The sequence below is a fragment of the Zalophus californianus genome, chromosome 17, assembly GCF_009762305.2.
Source record: "Zalophus californianus isolate mZalCal1 chromosome 17, mZalCal1.pri.v2, whole genome shotgun sequence".
Taxonomy (NCBI): Eukaryota; Metazoa; Chordata; class Mammalia; order Carnivora; family Otariidae; genus Zalophus; species Zalophus californianus.
In genome coordinates this window covers 18,167,392-18,187,441 of record NC_045611.1, presented here as the reverse complement: position 1 = coordinate 18,187,441, position 20,050 = coordinate 18,167,392, and the positions used below count along the sequence as shown (strand labels likewise).

Genomic DNA, 20,050 nt, shown 5'->3' with positions numbered 1-20,050 from the left:
AGTCAACTCAAGCCACGGCTGAATTAAGCGAGTCCTCAACGCAGAGAAAGGGGCTCCTGAAGTCTTTCTGGGCACTGAAGCTGAGGTTCCCCACCCAGTCCCCGCGGGAATGCCATCGACTCACAGGCCCCAGGATTGGGGAAGCGCTTCCGGCTGACACACAACCTCACCCAAATCCTAGTCCCCCTGTAACCGGACCTCTCCTTTAGGCGGCGCCCCAGGCCGCAGCCGCCGAGTTCAGCGCACGGCATTGCGGGATTTGTAGTTTCCGTAAGCAAACGCCCAAGGCGCTTGCGCACTACAGAGGCGTACGCCGCCAGACCTCATCAGGATTCCGGGTCCTTGTGAAGGGCGGTCCAGGCGACAGCGTTCCAACCGAATATGCCTCTATAGTCGGCCGGGGATAAGCCGGGCGGGGGTAAGAATCTGTTCTGCGTGGGTTGTCACGGTGCCCTGGAAAGCTGCCGGAATCATCGCGCCCCCGCTCCGGAAGTGAGCAGCTTCTGGCGCGGTGCATTGTGGGGGGCGTAGTCCTCCTTCCCAGGCGGTCCTTCGCGGCGTCCCCGGGGCCGACTCCGGAGCGCAGGCGGGCGGCCGGGCGGGCGGCGCAGCGCGGGCCGGCGGGAAGCGTATTCTGGGCACGGGGCGCCGGGCCGGGCCGGCCGCGTCGGGCGGCAGTAGTGGGAGGCCGCCTAAAGGCCCCGCGCGGCGCCGCCCGTCGAGGGGCGGGCGGCGGCAGACAGACCGGGCCGTCGAAGGGCTCAGGAGGCCGGTGGGCCGGGCCGAGGCGGGCCGCGCGGCGCAGCCATGCCAGGCTTTACGTGCTGCGTGCCGGGCTGCTACAACAACTCGCACCGGGACAAGGCGCTGCACTTCTACACGTTTCCCAAGGACGCCGAACTGAGGCGCCTGTGGCTCAAGAACGTGTCCCGTGCTGGCGTCAGTGGGTGCTTCTCCACCTTCCAGCCCACCACGGGCCATCGTCTCTGCAGCGTCCACTTCCAGGGCGGACGCAAGACCTACACGGTGCGCGTCCCCACCATCTTCCCGCTGCGCGGCGTCAACGAGCGCAAAGTAGCACGCAGACCCGCGGGGGCCGCAGCCGCCCGCCGCAGGCAGCAGCAGCAGCAGCAGCAGCAACAGCAGCAGCAGCAGCAACAGCAGCAGCAGCAGCAGCAGCAGCAGCAGCAACAGCAGCAGCAGCAACAGCAGCAGCAACAGCAGCAGCAGCAGCAGCCGTCAGCCTCCACTGCCCAGGCCTCCCAGCTGCAGCCGAACCTGGTGTCTGCCTCTGCTGCTGTGCTCCTCACCCTTCAGGCCGCTGTAGACAGCAGCCAGGCCTCGGGGTCCGTGCCCCCAGCGCCCACCACTCCCACCGGCGAAGACGTGAAACCCATCGACCTGACCGTGCAAGTGGAGTTCGCCGCTGCAGAGGGCGCAGCCGCCGCAGCCGCCGCGTCGGAGCTAGAGGCTGCTACGGCAGGGCTGGAGGCCGCAGAGTGCCCTATGGGTCCCCAGTTGGTGGTGGTGGGGGAAGAGGGCTTCCCTGATACTGGCTCCGATCACTCATACTCCTTGTCGTCAGGGACCACGGAGGAGGAGCTCCTGCGCAAGCTTAACGAGCAGCGGGACATCCTGGCGCTGATGGAGGTGAAGATGAAGGAGATGAAAGGTAGCATCCGCCACCTGCGTCTCACCGAGGCCAAGCTACGAGAAGAACTCCGTGAGAAGGATCGGCTGCTGGCCATGGCTGTCATCCGAAAGAAGCACGGAATGTGAATGGGTCCCCCTTCGGCTTGCTGGACTCCTGGACCCCTCTCAGCCTACAGGGACCTTAGGCCGCTGCTGTTGAACTCCCCTATAATCCTGGGGCACTGGTTGACAGTACTGAAGCTTAGGGCAGCTGGACTCTCTTGCTGGTGACCTGGCACCCTGTCTTGTTTTCTCCTGAAGCAAGGTCCTGAAGTCTGGGACCTCAGACTCTGTACAGGTGACACCAGCAATTATGACTTTATCCCCCACTCCCCACCTCACCCCCAGTTTATGTTGCAGGTTCTGGTTAAGCAGAGGCTTCAGAACCACTGAACTTGAAAATTACCCACTCAGGATGCAGGTCGGATGCCCAAGACTATGGGTTTGGGAAGACAACACCTTGAGGTTGGCCAGCATTGAGACAACTCTTCCGTGTGTAGTGATAAGAGATCCAAGTAACATCAGTTCTCCTTTTCGTGCTTTTCCTTCCCAGGTGCAGCCTGTGATTCTAATGGGGACTGGCAGATCTGTGCCTCTGCCTATAAGGACCTCCCTCCCCAGGAGGCCATCTACAAGGGGATCTAGGTGACCTGCTGATGAAGATCCAGCTTGCCAGGGACTTAGGTTTATCCTGTTATGTTTGCTACTGGTTACAAATTCTATTTTCTGTACAATTAGTCAGACTAAAGTTTTCACTGTGTTTGTTTGGCAAAACGAATTAAACAGAAAGTAAGGTTTTAATTTGGGTTTCATCATTTTATTTTTATAAAGACTCATTTCAGTATCCCTGAAAGGTGGGGAAATAGACCTCCCAACAGGCCTGTACCTTAGATCTCAAGGAGAGGCTGATCCTGAGAGTAGAAATGGTTCAGTGACCATGCTTGTCCATAAAGGGGCCCTGAGCACATGGACCCTGACTTCATAAGGATCTCACAGAGTTCCTGGCCCAGCTCGCTCCAAAGAGTTTAGAAACTGCACCAAATGGTCCCAGTTTGCTGTGGGTTAGGAGAAGGAGCAACTGAGAACTAAACCAAGTTGTGACTGCTCACTTCTCTTGAGAGTTTTGAATTCCTCATGAATTTTCAGCTGCGGTTGAATTTCACTCACCATTTTAGCCCTAGTACAGTGGCACGCATGGGCGTGCAGTTACTTAGTGAAGATCACAGCTGGAACCAGCCATGCTTCCCGCACACATAAGAACTCTTGTACAGATAACTTGGCCTTGGGATGTTATTGTGGAGGAGTTGGGATTTGTGACCCCTTGACTCATTTCTTGGCTGTTTCTATTCTTTAGATAAGGTAGGGGTGAGGTGACATTTTTATCTATAGCTCCAAATAACTTAGCTCAAAGCCAATGGGCCAAGGCAAGCCTTTAAAGCTAGCCCTATTTACTACGGTGTTCGGGCACAAATGGATACTTCCTGGGGTCCATAAAACATGACTTCCTTCTCTTACTTTAGAAAAGGCCACTTCCCTGGGGGCTTTCCCTGTGTCTGAACTGAAATGACAACTGTTTCTCTAGTCTCTGCTCTCCTCTTGGCCCTTGGCACTGACTTGAGAAACAAGTCTCTGGTTTTAAGACGGGTGGAGTATAGGTTGTACAGGTGCCTGGCTGGGGAAAGGATTGGATCTCTGCCTTCCTAGCGTTAGTTCTGGCTAATCGTAAATAAGGTGGTGGATGCACAGCATTGCCCCTTCCAGGCCAGCTGGGACTGAAGCCCTTTGTGGGCAGCTATTAAGCCACTCTGTCAGTCTCCACTCTCCACTAGGAGTGAGGGCTTTTCCAGGCTCGGTCTATGCTGTTTAGTGTATCCTAGCTCCTGTTTGTTGAAGACTCACTGTTTCTGTTTTGGCTCACTTGGACCTCTCAGCAGCGCTCCCAGGACAGGTGAGGGCCAGGCTCTGGCCAAGACTCTGGTGTCTGGGGGTTATGTGCATACAATCTATCTCGAGTTTTAGCTTTTTGGGGGTGGGGGAATGACAGAACAAGGGAGGTCCCAGATGCACCACAAACAGGACAATGCAGAGTTCTCACTGGCTAAGGAATGAGCATCTAGTCAGGCAAGGCAGTGCAGACCTGGTCTTACCAGCTGTCCCCAGCAAGTGAGTGTGTGTGTGTGTGTGTGTGTGTGTGTGTGTGTATTGGTGAAGGTGCAAAACTTATGGAAGAACAGGAAGTGTGTGTGTGTACTGGTGAAGGTTCAAAACTTATGGAAGAACAGGAATACTGAGATCTCTGGCTAGGAGGGAAAGCATGGAGCTGCCAGGATGATATTTCCCTTACCTGTGGTCCACCTGGGTTAGCTGTAGAGCATTTCCCCAACAGGCCTGACTTAGACACAGGCCTTATTTCAAATGTTTGCATTGCCCAAGAAACGATGAAAATGGGTGATGAAAGGGCAAGGGGTGGGACAGAGATTATTGACAATCTGGTCGCTTAAATCACAGGGAAAGTTTGGGTGAGCCAGTTCGCTTTTCTCGTTAATAAAAATGAAACTCTTAGCTGCCCTGCCTGGTGCAAAAATAAAAAACTTATGAGAATGTTTTGGAGACCCCCAACTGTACAAGTGTAAGGGTAATCATGTCTCCAGCCGAGCCCCACTTGAGCATTTGAGTCTCCAGCCTAAAGGAAAGCCTCGACTGCTCGAAACCAGCTTTGGGTCGGGCAGGGCACATGAAATGTTTGGACAGCACACACCATGGGTTCCGCCCTGGCTGGCTTTAGAGCACTGCTCGGAAGAGTCAAAGGGCGGGGGCGGGGGTGGGGGTGGGGGTGGGGGTGGGGGGGGTGGCTAGAGCACCAAAGGGGAGGAGAGTTCGGGAGCGGAAACAGCCCAGGGGCCCCAGGAGGGGTGTCTGGGCCTGCTTGGGGCCAGGCCGGACTCCCACGGAGGCGGGGCCTGCTCCAAACCACGGCGCAACCTGGGCGGGGCCGGACCAGCTGGGACCTGGCGACAACTGAGCCTTGAACCTTGCCTGGCGCCAACCTCGGGTGTTCCAGAGGCTTCCACTAGACCACAATTCTCAGGGGCTCGCCCTGGTAGCCTCCCTCCCCGGCTTAGCCTCACCTCCCGCGCTGCGGGCCGTGGCCGGTCCTCGGCGCATAGCACACCGGGAACTGTAGTTTTCTCCTGGCACATCTATGCCAGAAAGGAGCTCCGGGGGACTGCGTTTCCCAGAGTGCAGCGGGGTGGCGAGGGAGGGCAGGGGGGAAGGGACAGTCGGTCGCAGACCGCGCTGGGTTGCCGCCGCCGCCGCTGCCGCCATCGTGCCAGCCCCTCGGGTGAGTGTCGGGGCTAGCGCGCCGGGGCGGGGGCTGGGCCGCTGGAGCCGCGCTCTGGGCCGCTTGGAGCCTCCGCTGCCAGTCTCCGGGCGCCCCCGCAACACCGGCGGCCCGAAGCCGCGCGGGGACGGGGCCATGTGTCGCGCGCGGCTCCGCCTCCCGCCGGTCCTCTGAGGCGGCGGCCGGGGGGAACACAGAGAGAGACAGCCAGGCGCCTATCCGGCTATCGTGTCCATGGCGGGTGCATCGGACTGCGCGGCGGCCGGGCCTTTTTTTCTCTGGTCCAGACCACCCGGATGGGGCTCTCCGGGCCCCGCCCCGTCTGGCCTAGCCCGGCCTGCCCGAGTCCCGCAAGCTCTGCAGGCAGGCTAGCGGGACGACCCCAGCCCCACGTCCTGCCACCCGCCAGCGAAGGATCCGGGGATGGGCAAGCGCCACCCGGCTCGCTCCGGAGTCAGCATTGGGTAAGGGCGCTTTCCTGCCGCAGCCCGGGATTAGGACTCTCACCCGGTTCCCGACCATAGCCAGGCTAGGATGTAGGTGAACTCTCCCCCGCTTGTCTGCCCGTTGGGAGTGCACAAAACCTAACTCCCACTCTGGAATTCATGCGTAGGTTTCTGCGTGGAGGGCAGGTCAGGGAATCTGGGGCGGGAGGGGGCTCCACATGGGACTTCACCCCCCGCCAGCCTTGGAGGATCTGGCCTGATGAGATGAGCGGCTCCGGACTGGTAGGCTCAGACCCCGCCCTTCTATCCGGGGACCAGGCCCCAGCGGTGGGTGGGTTGGGCGGCCGAGTTAGTGGAGGAGGGGAGGAAGGAAGCCAAGGAGGTGAGGTTGGATGTGTGATCCCCCAACACGTTATTAGAACTCCGGCGCAGCCTCAGCCTCACATCTGCCCTTCCCAGAGTCATCCGCCCTCCTCCCACAGAGGAGAATGATTCCAGGAGAATGGTGGTGATAACGTGAGGTTTAGTGGAGGGGAAAGTAGAATCCAGGCCTGAGGACCATGAGCCCAGTGCCAAACAAGAGACTGGTGGTGGGGCACATTTGGGCAGTGGGGCTCAGATTCAGACTCTTTGCGGCCCTTCTGAAGCCTGGATGAGATAACTGAAGCTGAAAGCTGCAGACAGACTTCCCTCACTTGCTTGCTCACTTCCGGAGTAACCTGTACAGGTTGGAGTAACCTGTGTACAGGCAAGAGGCTGGTTGAGCCTTGGGAAATTACCTTCAATGATGGCTCCAGCGATCCCTTTGAGTCCTGGGAGAAGAGGAGTATCTAGCCTTAGAGTAGTCTTCTGAGGGGCTTTGTAAAGGCATTTCTCATTGATTGATGATGTATTAGGGGACCAGTCCAGAGAGAACCTTGGGATTTGGGGAAGAAACAGCTTGTCGATTCCTTGATTCCTCTGACCCAGGACAGCTTCTGAGCCATAGTTCTTGCAAGGATTAAAGCAGCAGCTAAGTCTCTGCAGGCCTGGCCTCAGCAGCAAGCAGGTCTCCTAGGAAAGTTGAGTTAGGCCCATGATGCCGAAAGCCACCACCCCTGGACTTTTTTTTTTCCTTGAGTATTTCCCCAGGTGATGTTTTTCTGGTCATTGGAAGTTTTCCTTTTCCGGCTCTGTCTAGTCATTCTCTCTGATTGAGGAGGATAGGCAAAGATCTGTCTAGATCTCCTAAGCAGCACTTCCGTTCTCTCTGAACTCAAACCTCCTTGTCCACATCTTGGCCCGTAAGCACGTGGAAGTCAGGTTCATTCAGCAGGCTTAGAAGGGTCTGGTTTCCTGGTAGAGATAGGCAACAAGGAGGGACTGCCCACAGGACATACATAGGATCCCTGTGATGGAATCTCCTAGTGTTAGAAGCAGTTATTTGAAGACCCTCTCTAGATTGTCAGGATTGGTTCTGTCTAGGACACAGGTTTCAGTTGAGCTAGGCTTATATCTGTGGATTAGTTTGCACATTCCAAGGCTTGACTTGATGACCATGGTTTCCTTCAAGGTCAAAAAGATACTGTTCTTTTTTGATACTGTTCCTTCACCACTGGCAGCGGTGTCAGGAGTAGGAGGAATTCTGGTTTCTCCTTCTCATTCCAACCCTAGAAGTTTTCTAGAACTTCTTTGTCTGGGCTTAGCTAGCCATTGGTAGGCATCCTGACCCCCCGAAGTCCTTTACCTTTCTGGAACTTGGCAGGCCATCTGTATCTCAGAGATAAGTGAAGAATCCTGAGGTTCTTCAGAATCTGTCCGCACCTTCTATTCATGTAGGGCTGACTTGGAAGTGGGGTCTGGTATGGGGCAGTTGAAATGTGGCTGCATAAGCATGGCGGGGTATGGGGTGCCTGGGTTCTCAAAAAGCTCAACAGTAGGTCCTTTACTGACATGGACTGTACTTCTCTCCAAGCTATATCTCACTTTATTCTGCTATCTTTGCAGTTGGTGGGTTGGGGTGGCATGAATGGTTTAAGAATGACACAGAATTCTCAAATTTAAGAACTGGAAGGCACGGGGCGCCTGGGTGGCTCAGTCGGTTAAGCATCTGCCTTCAGCTCAGGTCATGATCCCAGGGTCCTGGGATCGAGCACTGCATTGGGCTCCCTGCTCAGAGGGGAGCCTACTTCTCCCTCCCTGCACTCCCCTGCTTGTGTTCCCTCTCTCACTGTGTCTCTCTCTGTCAAATAAATAAATAAAATCTTAAAAAAAAAAAAGAACTGGAAGGCACTTGTATAAAAAGTATTCTAGGATTCCTTTAACTGCGGCATTAGTATCTTGCTTGGAATTTTTTTTTTCTTTTCCTTTTCCAACAATGATTAGTATTATTCAGCAACCATTCTTTGGCCCTTTTTGTGTGTTAGGCTCTGGACCGAGGCTGAAGGTAGAAGAATGAATCCTACCCAGTCCTGGTGCTGGGGAAAGGAGTAATGTTGTTATTATGTACTTAGGGCTGAGTTGAAGGGACCTTCTGCCCTGTGCAGAAGAGAGGCTTTGCAATGATCAGAGCACTGAAGAAGAAAGGTGGTTAGTGAGCCTTTTAAAATTAAAAAAAAAAAAAAAGAAAAAAGAAAGTTGAGCAGGATTTCTAATGGGTTGGGGTTGAGTTGAACCTCCTGATGGAGGTTTTTGCTTTTTCGATTTTTTTTTTTTAGTTTAATTTGTTCTTTTTTTTTGAAAGATTTTGTTTTTGTTTTTATTTTTAAGATTTTATTTATTTATTTATTTGACAGAAAGAGAGAACAAGCAGGGGGAGCAGTGGAGGGAGAGGGAGGGAGAAGCAGGCTCCCCACTGAGCAGAGAGCCCCATGCAGGGCTCCATCCAGGACCCTGAGATCATGACCTGAACCAAAGGCAGACACTTAACCGACTGAGCTACCCAGGCACCCCTAAAAGAATTTTTATATGTTAAAGTAGACTTACAGGATCCTGGGGGTTGGGCTAAGGTTGCCTTTTACCCTTAGCAAAGTATTAATATCGAGTCCTTATATGTTGCTGGTACCTATGTGCCAGCTCCCTAAGCCCCAAGACTAGAGAAGGGCCTACCCCAGAGGAGGAGAACCTCCCCCTCATGAGGCAGGTGTATTTGACTTGCCAGGGAACTCAGGGCCGCTTGCTTCAGTAAACTGGGGAAATTATGGAATGATTGTTTCTCAAAGCCTTGCATACTTCATCAGAGCCACTGGGTCTCACCGGGCAGAGACTGCTGCCCCCTGGAGTGATGTCTATGTGTAGAGACATTGGTTTCACTGGCAGAGGTGATTTCAGACCTAGGCAAATGCAAGTTCTCACTAGTCTCTATGGTGTAGTCCTGCTTTGACCAGCCGAGCATGCACTCAGGGGCTTTCTGAGAGGCATAGAACTTGCTGATTTCAGAGGGTAAGAAAAGGCCTAGGCTCCATTCCTCACCATCTCATTTGTTACCTCTACACTTTCTGCTACCTGACGTTGGCTCTCAGCTGTCCAGTCCAGGCCATTTTAGTGGACATTTTAATGCTGGCTATACCAGTGGCCTTGTGTCATCTTGAATTCTTTCTTAACCTCTTGGAATTTTGGTTTCCTCATCTAGAAAATGATGATAATCACACTAGCTTTACAGCTGTGAGGCTCAAATGAGAGAGCACATGTAACTGTTTGGCTTACAGAGAAGGCAGTTCAGCACCCTGGGGACTCCATGTTCATCCCTTCATTCCTCTGCTCACCTTAGTCTTGGAGTGTCATGACAGTATTCGTCAGGCATGGTTGTAGCAGACCATGGGGGTGGTCACTTAGGGGCTTCAGGCCCAACTGGGGAGCCAAGTCCATATATACCTGGTCAGCAATTTCATAACCTGGGGTTCAGTTCATGGATGGGAGCTGTCTAGGACAGGGGCCCCAGAGATCTCTGAGTGATATGGGAAAGGGAGGCTACTCATGGACTAAGTACAGAGCAGAAAGACCAGAATGCAAGTCTCAAGGTTCAACTTCTGAGCTAGCCAGGGCAACCCAAAAGCTCTGGATCCCTCCTCCAGACAGAAGAGGAGGAAAAGGCCCTCGGGGTGCTGGGGGCACCTAGGCCTTGGGTCTGCCCCAGGAAAGGGTTCTGTCCCGGCCAGCTATTCGGGCACCAGACCTTGGCTGATTGCTCTCCAGACTTCAGGCAGGAGAGTGATGGACTAGGCAGTTGCCAGTCCTGTGTCGAGGCTACTCCATGATGTGGTATCCTTGCAGGAGGCTGAGATAACCACCTTTTTTCTAGTTCTTGACCTGGAGCTTCACTTAGGACCTGACTGACTCCTTGCTACTGGGTCTTGCTTTATACTCTCAGTTGATTAGCCCCAACATCCCCATAATTACTGGTGAGGAGACAGGGTCAGAGGGTCATACAATGAGGGAGAGGAGGAGTAGGCTAGAGGTCAGACCTTGAGGGTGTGGTTGTGTGCCTGCTGTTGAGCCACAGCTGTCCCTCAGGTGACCACAGCCTTGAAAATGAGAGGGGGTTGGGCCAAGCCCCACTTGTCACACCCTCAGACAGACAGGTGACTGATGACAAAGGGTTGTTTCCTGATGAGTTGGACAGAAGGTGTAGGTAAAGGGGAAGTGGGTCGCTTGGCCACTTAAATTCAGCAGGGTTTGTCCAGAATTCACTCCTCCAGAGAAGAAGGGCTAAGCCAGGCACCACAGGGACAGGGCTGCCTAGGTCAGGGAGACAGATCATAAACAAATATGTTAAATGTAACTATTTCATGCAGTGATAAGTGCTAAGAAAACAAAAGATGGTGAGATGAGTAGCTGGGCAGTTATTTTAGACTGAGTGATCAGAGAAGGTGTCTGTGAGGAGGTGACATTTGAGCTGACACATATGTGACAAGGAGCCAGATACATGAAGATCCAGGGAGAATAGTGATCCAGGTAGAAGGATAAACAGTTGCAAAGCCCTTGGGTGAGAAGAGGCTCAGCATGTTCCAGAAACAGGGAAATACCCTGAGTGGCTGTAGAGGAGCAGGGAGGGGGGGTGGCAGGAGATGAGGTTGGACAGCCAGGAGGGCAGGTCACCCCGGGGGCCTTGAAGGCAGGCTAAGTAGTTGAGACCGTCAATGGAGAATAGAAAGGGAAGTCACTGGAAACATTTGAGGGCCATAGGGCATGTGAGGGTAATGGCCATGGTTGATGCTGATTTCAGGGATCCCACTAGAAGCTCAGCATATCTGCTAGCATTCCCTGCAGGCCTTGGTGATGGGTGCTTGAGAAAAGACAAGCATGGGTCTTTTTGTGTATTTTCTGGAGTTTGTAACATCTTCTTCCCCATCACTGTCCTGTCCCCATCCCTGCCCCAGGCTTAGCTAGGCCAGGATCTATCTCTGATTTGCTGAGATGGTAGAACTGAGCTGTGACTTTGCGGGTTTGGGAAAACTGTGAGATCATCCCCCATGAAAACGCCTATTGTTGGGTTTGGTGTGGAAATCTGCCTGGTCCCTTTGTTTGGAGGCAGAAGCCTTGGTTCAGTTCTGTCTTGCCCCTCTCTGACAGAGTCAGGGTTAGAGGTCAGGACTTCAGCCTTACTTGCGCAGGAGCACTTCTCTCACTGGTGTGGTCTGCTCATTTTTATGTCTGACCTATTGTCTGGGGGGCTTGGCCCTGGAGTCCGCTAAACCTGGTTCCGTCTAGTTCCACCATCCATTAGGCTCATGGCCTTGCGTGAGTGAGCTAACCTTTCTGAGCTTCGTTGTGCTGCAGTGTAATGTGGGAGTTGATTCACAGGGTATTAGGAGCAAATGCACATAGGGAGAGCTCTTAGCACATTTTTGTGTCTAATACGTATTAGTGAAAATTGACGTGTTATCAGCTGGACACTGCTATTTAAGTTTTGTCACTGGAAACACCCAGAATTTGAGGATAAAAATGAAATTTTTCTGTTGTCTAATGGGGTCTTCTGGGCAAGAAGTTTTAACCTGGGGTCTGTGGCTGAACCTCAGGGAGTGTGAACAACTCGAAATTATTCACAAGGCTGGGGCATCTCTACCTCTGTGCAAATTTATTGGGAGAGGGCCACAGTTTTTGAGACATTCTTAGAGGGTCTTTGCACCCACAGAGACCTAAAGGTCAGTGAAGGCTGATGCTCAGTGGGCGAGAGGTCATCAAGGTCATTTCTGCTCCTCGAGGAGCCTGGCCTCAGTCAGCCTGCGGACTGTTGGGGTGAAGCAGGAGATGGCGTGGTCAGCAGCCCTCTTGGAAGAACTGTAGGAGAAGCCGTCATGAAGGTCAGTCCCCAAAATCTGATGTGAGGCTGCTTCTGAGCCTTGGCATTTTTCTTTTCAGACTGTTCTTTCTGCAGTATATGTATTAGAAGCAAGATCAGGGCTTGCTGGCCATCCTGGGGAGCATCCTCCCAGCCTGGCCCAGACCCCTTCCTGTGTTGCGTGGGGATGGGGGGGGTGGCGCTTTGCTCCCTGCTTCTTTTTCTGGATGCAGGAATGCTGCCTCCCAGCCATGAGTTGAAAGCTTGTGGGAAATTTGGAGTCAGAAACTGTAAATCCTGTAGTTTGCTGAGCCACACACTGTGCTGGGGGATTGGGGTCAGGTGGAGTGGGTGTGGCAAGAACCACACTGGAATCCTCCTAGCCCAGAGCTACTGTGTTTAGGCAGAGGAGTAGGCCCTCGCACATGGGGTTGGGGTCAACATTTGAGTCTGGGAAGGAGGACCCAAATAGATGGAGTCTGAACAGTGAATTGAAGGAAGAGCAGGAACTGACCAGGCAAATGGGGGGAGGGAGGACATCCCAGCAAGGGGATTCATGGGGTGGGGGTGGGGCAAAAACCCGTGAGCAAGTGCTCAGCGAGTTCTGGTCTGTTTGTGTGTGGGGCTGGATGAAGGTAGGAGAGAATGGTAGGGAGATAGGGATAGGTGTGGATGGCCACCTGTGGAGTTTCAGGGTTTAATCCAAAAGTGAGGCTGTTGTAGAGAAGGGACATGGCCAGCTTTGTTGTTTAGAGCTGAGGGACAAAGTTAGCAGGAAGAAAGCACTGACTTCGACCAGGGGACCCAGTATTAGCACTGATGTACTAGATGGCCTTGGGGCAAGGCAGATTGCTGAACCTGTTTTCCCACCTGTAAAGTGGGATGACAATGGGATCTGACCACAGGGCTGTCATGATTACTATATGGAAATAAACAAAACAGGGTCAGGCAGGCCAGCCAAGTTGGTATTGGCTTCAGGGACCCTACTTGGAAACGGCCTCAAGCCACATAGTTTTGGAGGTTCCTCCTCACACTTCCTGGGAGCCCTGAGCAGTCTCATTGCTTAGGAAAGCCCACTTTGCCCTGCCCTGCCCTGCCCCACTAGACCAGAGTACCCTTCTGTCCCTTTTTCCCTCCACCCTCTTCACTCCATCGCTATTTGTGCTGAGTAGTTTTCGTATTGGCAAGGGATCACACCTTGAGAACAATACTGAAAAAAGAAAAAACACCCCCACATTTCCTCCACATCACTATCCTACCACATGGCACCACTTTTGTCTTTGGATCAGCTTTTATTTAGCCTTTTTTCCTGTCACCCTTCATCTCCAGCTTCCTGGTTTCCTGCCCTTACCTCTTTTCATGTGTCCAGACACTTCCTTATGCTTTTTCTTTCAATAGGCATACTCTTTCTCCAAGACCTTCCCTGAGGGCTGCCCCACCTTGTTGTGGACAGAGGGAGAGATGGCCCTCATCCATTCCTCCAGGTTTCCCTTTGCCCCAGAGCTCTTGGGAGCTGAGTAAGACATCTTGGGGTAAGATACTGTAGGGCTGGGCCACAGTGAGTGAGCCAAACATAGTGAATACTAGGGTGGAAGGGGCTGAGATTTGAGATGGGGAGTGGGTATAGCCACAGTCTGATCCCTTGGAAATGTGACCAAGACAGCAGCTGAGACTAGCTGTTGATCCTATGCTTTTCCCACTTGTTGATTTTTTTCTTGGCAGAGTATAAACTGGGACACACCTTGTGTTCCTGTGTAGCAGGCGTGGCTGGGTCCAGGCTTTCTCTTCTACTTGTTTTAGACTTTCCTGGACATTTCTTAGTCATCCCAGCACTGAGCTCCTATTTTTAGTGCTACTACCTCCTATGGGACCTAAAATAAAGCTGGCTCATGTTCCTGGCCCCTCATTGGCTAGAGTATTGGTCATAGGCCGGGAGATTGGCTGGATTGGGGATAAGCCACTGCCTCCCCTACACTATCCATCCCAGCTGGCTCCTCTGGCGTTGGGTGAGGTCATAGGAACTGGAGCGAACTAGCAGGTTCCCTTAGTGAGGCTTTACAACCACTGGCAACATCAGGGTTCCACCCCCTTACAGAGGAGGAAGCTGAGGCCCTTCTTAGGGTAGTGACTTACATCATATTCCACCACAGTTAATCGTTGTCTGCCAGGGTTGACACCGCTTAGGTTCAGAGTCCTGTTATCAGGAGATGGGGAGGTAGTCAGACCCAACTATAGAACAACATAAAAGTCTGCCGTCATGGGATCCTTCAGTGAGATGTGGGCTTCTTGCTGGGTGGGGGTGCTGGCTAACAAAGCCAGAGTGGCTCTCATCTGGGGCTCAAGTTTGCCAACTAGGACCCTCAGAGCTGTGATGTTTGTAGCTGTGAGGAGGGGTCTCCCTTCCCCCTCAGAGATCAGAGGGGGGCAATCCCCTTCCAACAGGGGCAGTGCAGGGATGGGGGGTATGGAGAGATGACATGTTTCCCCCTCATAGCCTCCATTTCCCCTCCCAACACCCCTCAGTATTACTCTCTGATCTTTTGAACTCATAGCTGCAGCTCTGAAAGTGGGTAGGGGTAACCCTGTCAATGAAGAAATGAAGAGATTTACCAGTGCTCAAAGAAGTAAACTGCTCCCAACACTAAAATGGAGGGTCATTTGCTGTTTTATTGCAAGTGGGGCATTGAGGAACCATCTCCTCCTCTCTCACTGGGTCTTCCTCCACCTGCCAATATAGCCCTGGGGCAGTGTTGATGGGACTGAGGACTGCAATAGAAGACACTCCACACACAGACATCTGTAGTTTCTGACCTGCAAAGTGGGAAGAATAGTAGTAACTCTGGCCTTGCAGGTTGTTGAGAGGATCAAACGAAAGGATGTGGGAGAGTGGTGCGGTTAGCTCCTCCTTAAAAGCCGCACCCCGGTTGAGCATTGAAGGGCTTGCTCTGACTTTCCTTTGTCTTGGCTCTACCCTTAGCTCCCATCCTATGTGCTTCACATCCCTGGCACCCCTTTGTTTCATCATCCATAGCTCCTTAAAGGAAGGGCTGAGTCGGGTCCACCTCTGGGCTCCCTGCACTGGTCTGTATTGGGAGGGGTCTCCTACCAGTTCCCCAGGGCTTCTCTATGTTCCATGGGAATACAGACCTCAGCAAAGGATTTTCTGCTCAAGGAGGACAGGAGGGGTTGGGGTCAGTGAAGAAACAGCACCTGGCTACCTCCTGCTCCCTTGGCACCAACACTTCCCTCTCTGTCTTGCTCATCTTGCAGGTCTCAACGAGGCCGGGTGACGCTCCAGAATGGGAGACAAGCCAATTTGGGAGCAGATTGGATCCAGCTTCATTCAACATTACTACCAGTTATTTGATAACGACAGAACCCAACTAGGCGCAATTTATGTAAGTCTTCAGCTCTAGGGCCTGAGTGGGACTCCAGGGGATCAATTCAGATATTGGGCTAGGCTGTCCAGTTCACAAATTCTAGCAGCCCTCACTGGATTTGGCTCTACCCTTCTATCTGAGTTTCTGTCCATGGGACAGGGGGCCTGAGGCCTACCCCAACTACCTGCTCTACACATTCCCTTCTGTCATCTTCTGTAAGAGTAGGGATCCAGATATCCTTGGCAGGGTGTTCTGGGCTTGCCATCCCATGGTCCTGGGAGTGCCTCTGGTTCCAGCTTGGGCAGTAGCAGGCAGATGCTAGGGCTCATGGTGCTCTCTGGAGGCGGCAGCTATGAGCATCATCAGTGCAAAACTGAGCTCTTCTGGAGGCCCTAAGTCCAGCTTCCTTTTGGGGACCAAAGGGCCCTGAATGCTCATGGTAAATAAATGAGGTTAGTCCAGGGAGGCTGGTGTGTCTTTTTTTTTTTTTTCTTTTTAAGATTTTGTTTATTTATTTGAGAGAGACAGCATGAGTTGAGGGGGGTACGGAGGGAGAGTGAGAAGCAGACTCCTCACTGAGCAGGGAGCCCGACTTGGGGCTTGATCCCAGGACCCCGAGATTGTGACCTGAGCTGAAGGCAGACACTTAACCGACTGAGCCACCCAGGCGCCAGAGGGTGGTGTGTCTTTTAAGAAACGCTTCTAGGTAGGCATTGTTTGGAGTTATTTTAATGATGTTCGTATACACCGAGAACTACTTGGTGTAGTAGTTACTCCTATCTGTGTCATTTCATATAATCCTCAGCACATGTCCCCTTTAAAGATCAGGAAACGGGCACCTGTGTGGCTCAGTCGGTTAAATGTCTGCCTTCACAGGGTGTCTGGGTGGCTCAGTCGTTAAGCGTCTGCCTTCGGCTCAGGTCATGATCCCAGCGTCCTGGGATCAAGCCCTGCATCGGGCTCCCTGCTCGGCGGGGAGCCTGCTTCTCCCTCTCACACTCCCACTTCCCCTGCTTGTGTTCCCTCTCTCGCTGTGTCTCTGTCAAATAAATAAATAAAATCTTTAAAAAAAAAAAAGTGTCTGCCTTCAGTTCAGGTCATGATCTCAGAGTCCTGGGATCGAGCCCTGCATTGGGCTCCCTGCTCAGCGGGGAGTCTGCCTCTCCCTCTCCCTCTGCGCCCCCCCCCCCCACGCTTGTGCTCGAGCTCTCTCCCTTTCAAATAAATAAAATCTTCAAAAATATATAAATAAAGGTCAGGAAACAGATTCAGAAAAATAAGTAACTTGCCAAATGTTATAGCTGGTAAGCAGTAGAGGCACTTTTGAGTTCTGCCCGTGAAAGCTATGGCAGGGGAAATCTGGAGGGGAGGGGAGGAAGCTAGTGGGTTGCATGTTGATGGAAGGGAGGGTCCCAGACTAGGCCTTGTGAGGCCTTGTCAGCTTCCATCCTTCCCTGACCCTATGGATGTTCCCCATGGGAATGGCCTTAGTAGAATTTGGCCTGAGCTCTAGAGATGGTGATGAATATAGGTTGTTTCCAAGTTATTTCTCATGGGCTTTTCTAGGACTGGTGCTGACTGACCACACAGCAGGATGACTTTTGGCTGAGTCTTGGCCACATATAGTCAGCCGGGGGCTCAGGCATATCAGAGGCCATATAACTTCTTGAATAAAAACTGGGAAACGAACTTACTAAATACATTTGTATTTTCTTAGTGTTTCAGAGCCTGGGCTCTGGGAAGATAGAGTATAATTAAAGAGGTTGTTAATAGTGTAAAGTATGGAAGCTACCTTCAGTTCCCTTCTTTACAGATAAGGAAACTGAGGCTTGGACTCATTGTTTTCAAATAAGGCCCTGACCCCATGTTTTCTGGTTTTCAGATTGACGCATCATGCCTTACGTGGGAAGGACAGCAGTTCCAGGGGAAAGCTGCCATTGTGGAGAAGTTGTCTGTAAGTAAGAGCCAGGGCCCTGCTGTCAGCAGCTACTTTCCTGCCCTGCTGGCTACAGCATACCACGCACTGTTTCTTTTGCAGAGCCTTCCGTTCCAGAAAATCCAGCACAGCATCACGGCACAGGACCATCAGCCCACGCCAGATAGCTGCATCATCAGCATGGTTGTGGGCCAGCTCAAGGTAACAGTACTGCTGCCTCATAATACTGGTGGTGGTAGGGAGGAGTGGGCAGGCAGAGGAGAGAGCCCTGCACCCTTGCCTTCTCTGTGATTTGATCTGCTTATCAAGGGACACCCAAAGCATCTAGAGCTGTGTAATTCAATACAATAACCACTAGTCACATTTTTAAATTATATTTTGATTTTAATGGTGATTTTTAATTACATTAATTAAAATGAAATAAACTTAGGGGCACCTGGGTGGCTCAGTCGTTGAACGTCTGCCTTCGGCTCGGGTCGTATCCCAGGGTCTTGGGATCGAGCCCCGCGTCGGGCTCCCTGCTTGGTGGGAAGCCTGCTTCTCTCTCTCCCACTATTCCTGCTTGTGTTCTCTCTCTGGCTGTCTCTCTCTGTCAAATAAATAAATAAAATCTTAAAAAAAAATGAAATAAAGTTAAATTGGAGTTTCTCTGTTGAACTAGCCATTTTTCAAGTGCTCATAGTTCTTGTGGCTGCCTATTGGATAGCACAGACATAGAATTTTTTTTTTAAGATTATTTATTAGAGTGTGCGAGTGGGGGGAGGGGCAGAGGAAGGGAGAGAGAGAGAAAGAGAAAATCTTCAGAACACTCCCCAGTGAGCGCAGAGCCTGACATGGGGCTCAGTCTCACGACCCATGAGTTCATGACCTGAGCAGAAATTACGAGTCGGACACTTAACCAACTGAGCCACCCAGGTGCCCCCAGACATAGACGATTTCTGTTGTTACAGAAAGTACTATTGGAGAGTACTGGTCTAGAGCCTTTTTGGAAAAGGGACAAGAGGTATAGGAGCAGGGTGGAGCTGTGGTGCCAAGCTACTGGGCCTTTGCACTGCCCTGAGGTGTAGGTGGGCTTTCTGTAGACAGTGGACCCAGAGGGCCCGCTGGGTGCTGAGTCGCAGTCATCTGCTGGAGTCCATGCTGCCACTCCTTGAGCTGGCTGCTGGCTCCTCCACCTGCTGAGCAAAGCAGATTCCTGGAACTCCGGCTTCTCTTTGCACTTTCCTTTCTTTTTCTCAAGACCTGTCCTCTTCAAAGCTTTCAGCTCCTCAGTCCCCCAAGAACTCTCCCAGGAACTCCTACCCGTTGTGCTCCAGCAGACTGAAGCCAGATTCTTAGTTTCTATAAAGCCTCTCCTCCTTCCCGAAGCAGGACAAATTGGTTGTCCCTTGACCAGGTCCCAATCTCCTGGGCTTGTGTCACCGTGGGGCTCTGAAGGTCTGTATGCCTTCTCCCTAGGCTAAGTGGGGCCTCCTGAGTCAAATACAGTGGTGGAGAGAGGGAGCCTCTAGGCCTCTGCCATGGACCTGTGGACCCAGAGGGACCTACCTTCTGGCCTGCACTTTCCTGTCAGTTTTTCCTGCCTGCCCAACATGCCCTGCCTAGCGTTTGTGCTCAAATAGGCCCTTTTGGGTGAAGAGGTCTCTCCAGGGGGCTCAGTGCCTACTTTCCAGGCTAGAGTCAGTATTCCTTGCCCATTCCTACCTGGCTTCAGGTTCATTCTGGTGTTTCTGTCCAACTCAGAACCCCAGAAGATTGATTTGCCTTCTTGCTGATGATAACTCCCAGAAAACCCGCAGTGTTAGAGACCGAGGTGGTTAACGGGGCTCCTACCGTAACTAGCCTTTATCCTGGTCTTCTGCAGTTTGGCTGAAGGTGTTTTGCCTTTCTTTTCTCGTTGCAAATGTTGTATATATGACATGACAGGAAACATCACCTGGTGGCATTGCTTTGTTTTTGCTCTGTAGAGCTATGATTACAGTGTGAACTCAGTTTTGAGGCTTTTCTCACCTACCTGGTCACAGTCAGTATTAGCTGTAGTTTCTCCTAATTGGACTAACTGGCATAGTAATCAGACAGACGCTAAGATTGTTTAGTTTTAGGTACTATAAGTTCCGTGGTGAGCACTGCAGAAGTCTTTCAAATTTGATCACTGTGCCTAGAGACATGAGCTCAGAGCAGGCACTTTCTCTGCTCTGTTGCAGTAGCTAACTGGTGACTTACTCGGTTTAAGTGCATGCAGCAGTGTGAGCTGCCATCCATAGCCCCTGTGTGCCCAGTATGTTGTATCAATTCACATTCACAAGTATCCCTTGGCTATACTGGAATTTAAGTCCAAGACAGTAGGGTCTGATCCCAAAGTCAGTATTCTTTTGTCCTGTTCCCCTACCACTGAACTGCCTTCCTGTTCTTTGGCCCACTAACTGAATCATTTTCTTTCTCCTCACAGGCTGATGAAGACCCCATCATGGGGTTCCACCAGATGTTCCTATTAAAGAACATCAACGATGCTTGGGTTTGCACCAATGACATGTTCAGGCTTGCCCTGCACAACTTTGGCTGACCTCCTCCCAGCCAGGCACTCATGCTGTTTCCTCCTCCCTCCTCTTCCTGATACTATTCACACTCCTCCAGATGCCCCAAATATCATACACAAACGAGCAGGGCCGCGGCGGGAGCGGGCGCAGTGCGCTGCTACCGAGGTATTGTGCATGATGTTTGGATGCTAGACTAGTTGCATCTGACAGGAGAAGTTTGTGTTGTACCAGCGCATGCCTTGGAAAGACTTAAGTAATGCAAAAGGTTGTCTTTTTTTTTTTTTTTTTTTTTTTTTTTTAATCTACTGACAAGTTGCTCTAGTAACCCAAAGAAGTGAAGGAGAAAGCAGCTGCCTCACCGCCCAGATATTGATTTGTTCGGATGTTTCAATGCCTCATGATACAATAAAACCACAAAATTTTCTTAACAGTTTAAATTGTTTTAATTAGTTTAATA

The 20,050-nt window shown here is 51.9% G+C and overlaps 2 protein-coding genes across 4 annotated transcripts; both read left to right on the top strand.

Moving 5' to 3' along the window:
• The first annotated feature begins 288 nt into the window (after positions 1–288).
• THAP11 (THAP domain containing 11) lies at positions 289–2,409 on the top strand. Its single transcript, XM_027618134.2, has one exon. It carries the CDS (start codon positions 808–810, stop codon positions 1,777–1,779), a length of 972 nt encoding a protein of 323 aa, XP_027473935.2. The 5' UTR covers positions 289–807; the 3' UTR covers positions 1,780–2,409.
• A 2,226-nt stretch (positions 2,410–4,635) lies between these two features.
• NUTF2 (nuclear transport factor 2) lies at positions 4,636–20,026 on the top strand. 3 transcript variants are annotated; one of them, XM_027618136.2, is made up of 6 exons: positions 4,936–5,035; positions 11,594–11,762; positions 15,011–15,138; positions 17,003–17,074; positions 17,159–17,257; positions 19,506–20,026. In XM_027618136.2, exons 3-6 carry the CDS (start codon positions 15,040–15,042, stop codon positions 19,617–19,619), a joined length of 384 nt encoding a protein of 127 aa, XP_027473937.1. In that variant the 5' UTR covers positions 4,936–5,035; positions 11,594–11,762; positions 15,011–15,039; the 3' UTR covers positions 19,620–20,026. The 3 variants fall into 3 exon arrangements, with proteins under 3 accessions (XP_027473936.1, XP_027473937.1, XP_027473938.1); XM_027618135.2 differs by lacking the exon at positions 11,594–11,762 and having other exon boundaries at positions 4,636–5,035; XM_027618137.2 differs by lacking the exons at positions 4,936–5,035; positions 11,594–11,762 and adding an exon at positions 5,087–5,499.
• The last annotated feature ends 24 nt before the right edge of the window (positions 20,027–20,050 follow it).

Coding starts and splice junctions, on each gene's coding strand:
- THAP11 (XM_027618134.2), top strand. CDS start 808: ATGCCAGGCTTTACGTGCTGCGTGCCGGGCTGCTACAACAACTCGCAC.
- NUTF2 (XM_027618135.2), top strand. CDS start 15,040: ATGGGAGACAAGCCAATTTGGGAGCAGATTGGATCCAGCTTCATTCAA. Junction 15,139..17,002: donor CCCAACTAGGCGCAATTTAT/GTAAGTCTTCAG, acceptor TCTGGTTTTCAG/ATTGACGCATCATGCCTTAC. Junction 17,258..19,505: donor TGGTTGTGGGCCAGCTCAAG/GTAACAGTACTG, acceptor TTCTCCTCACAG/GCTGATGAAGACCCCATCAT.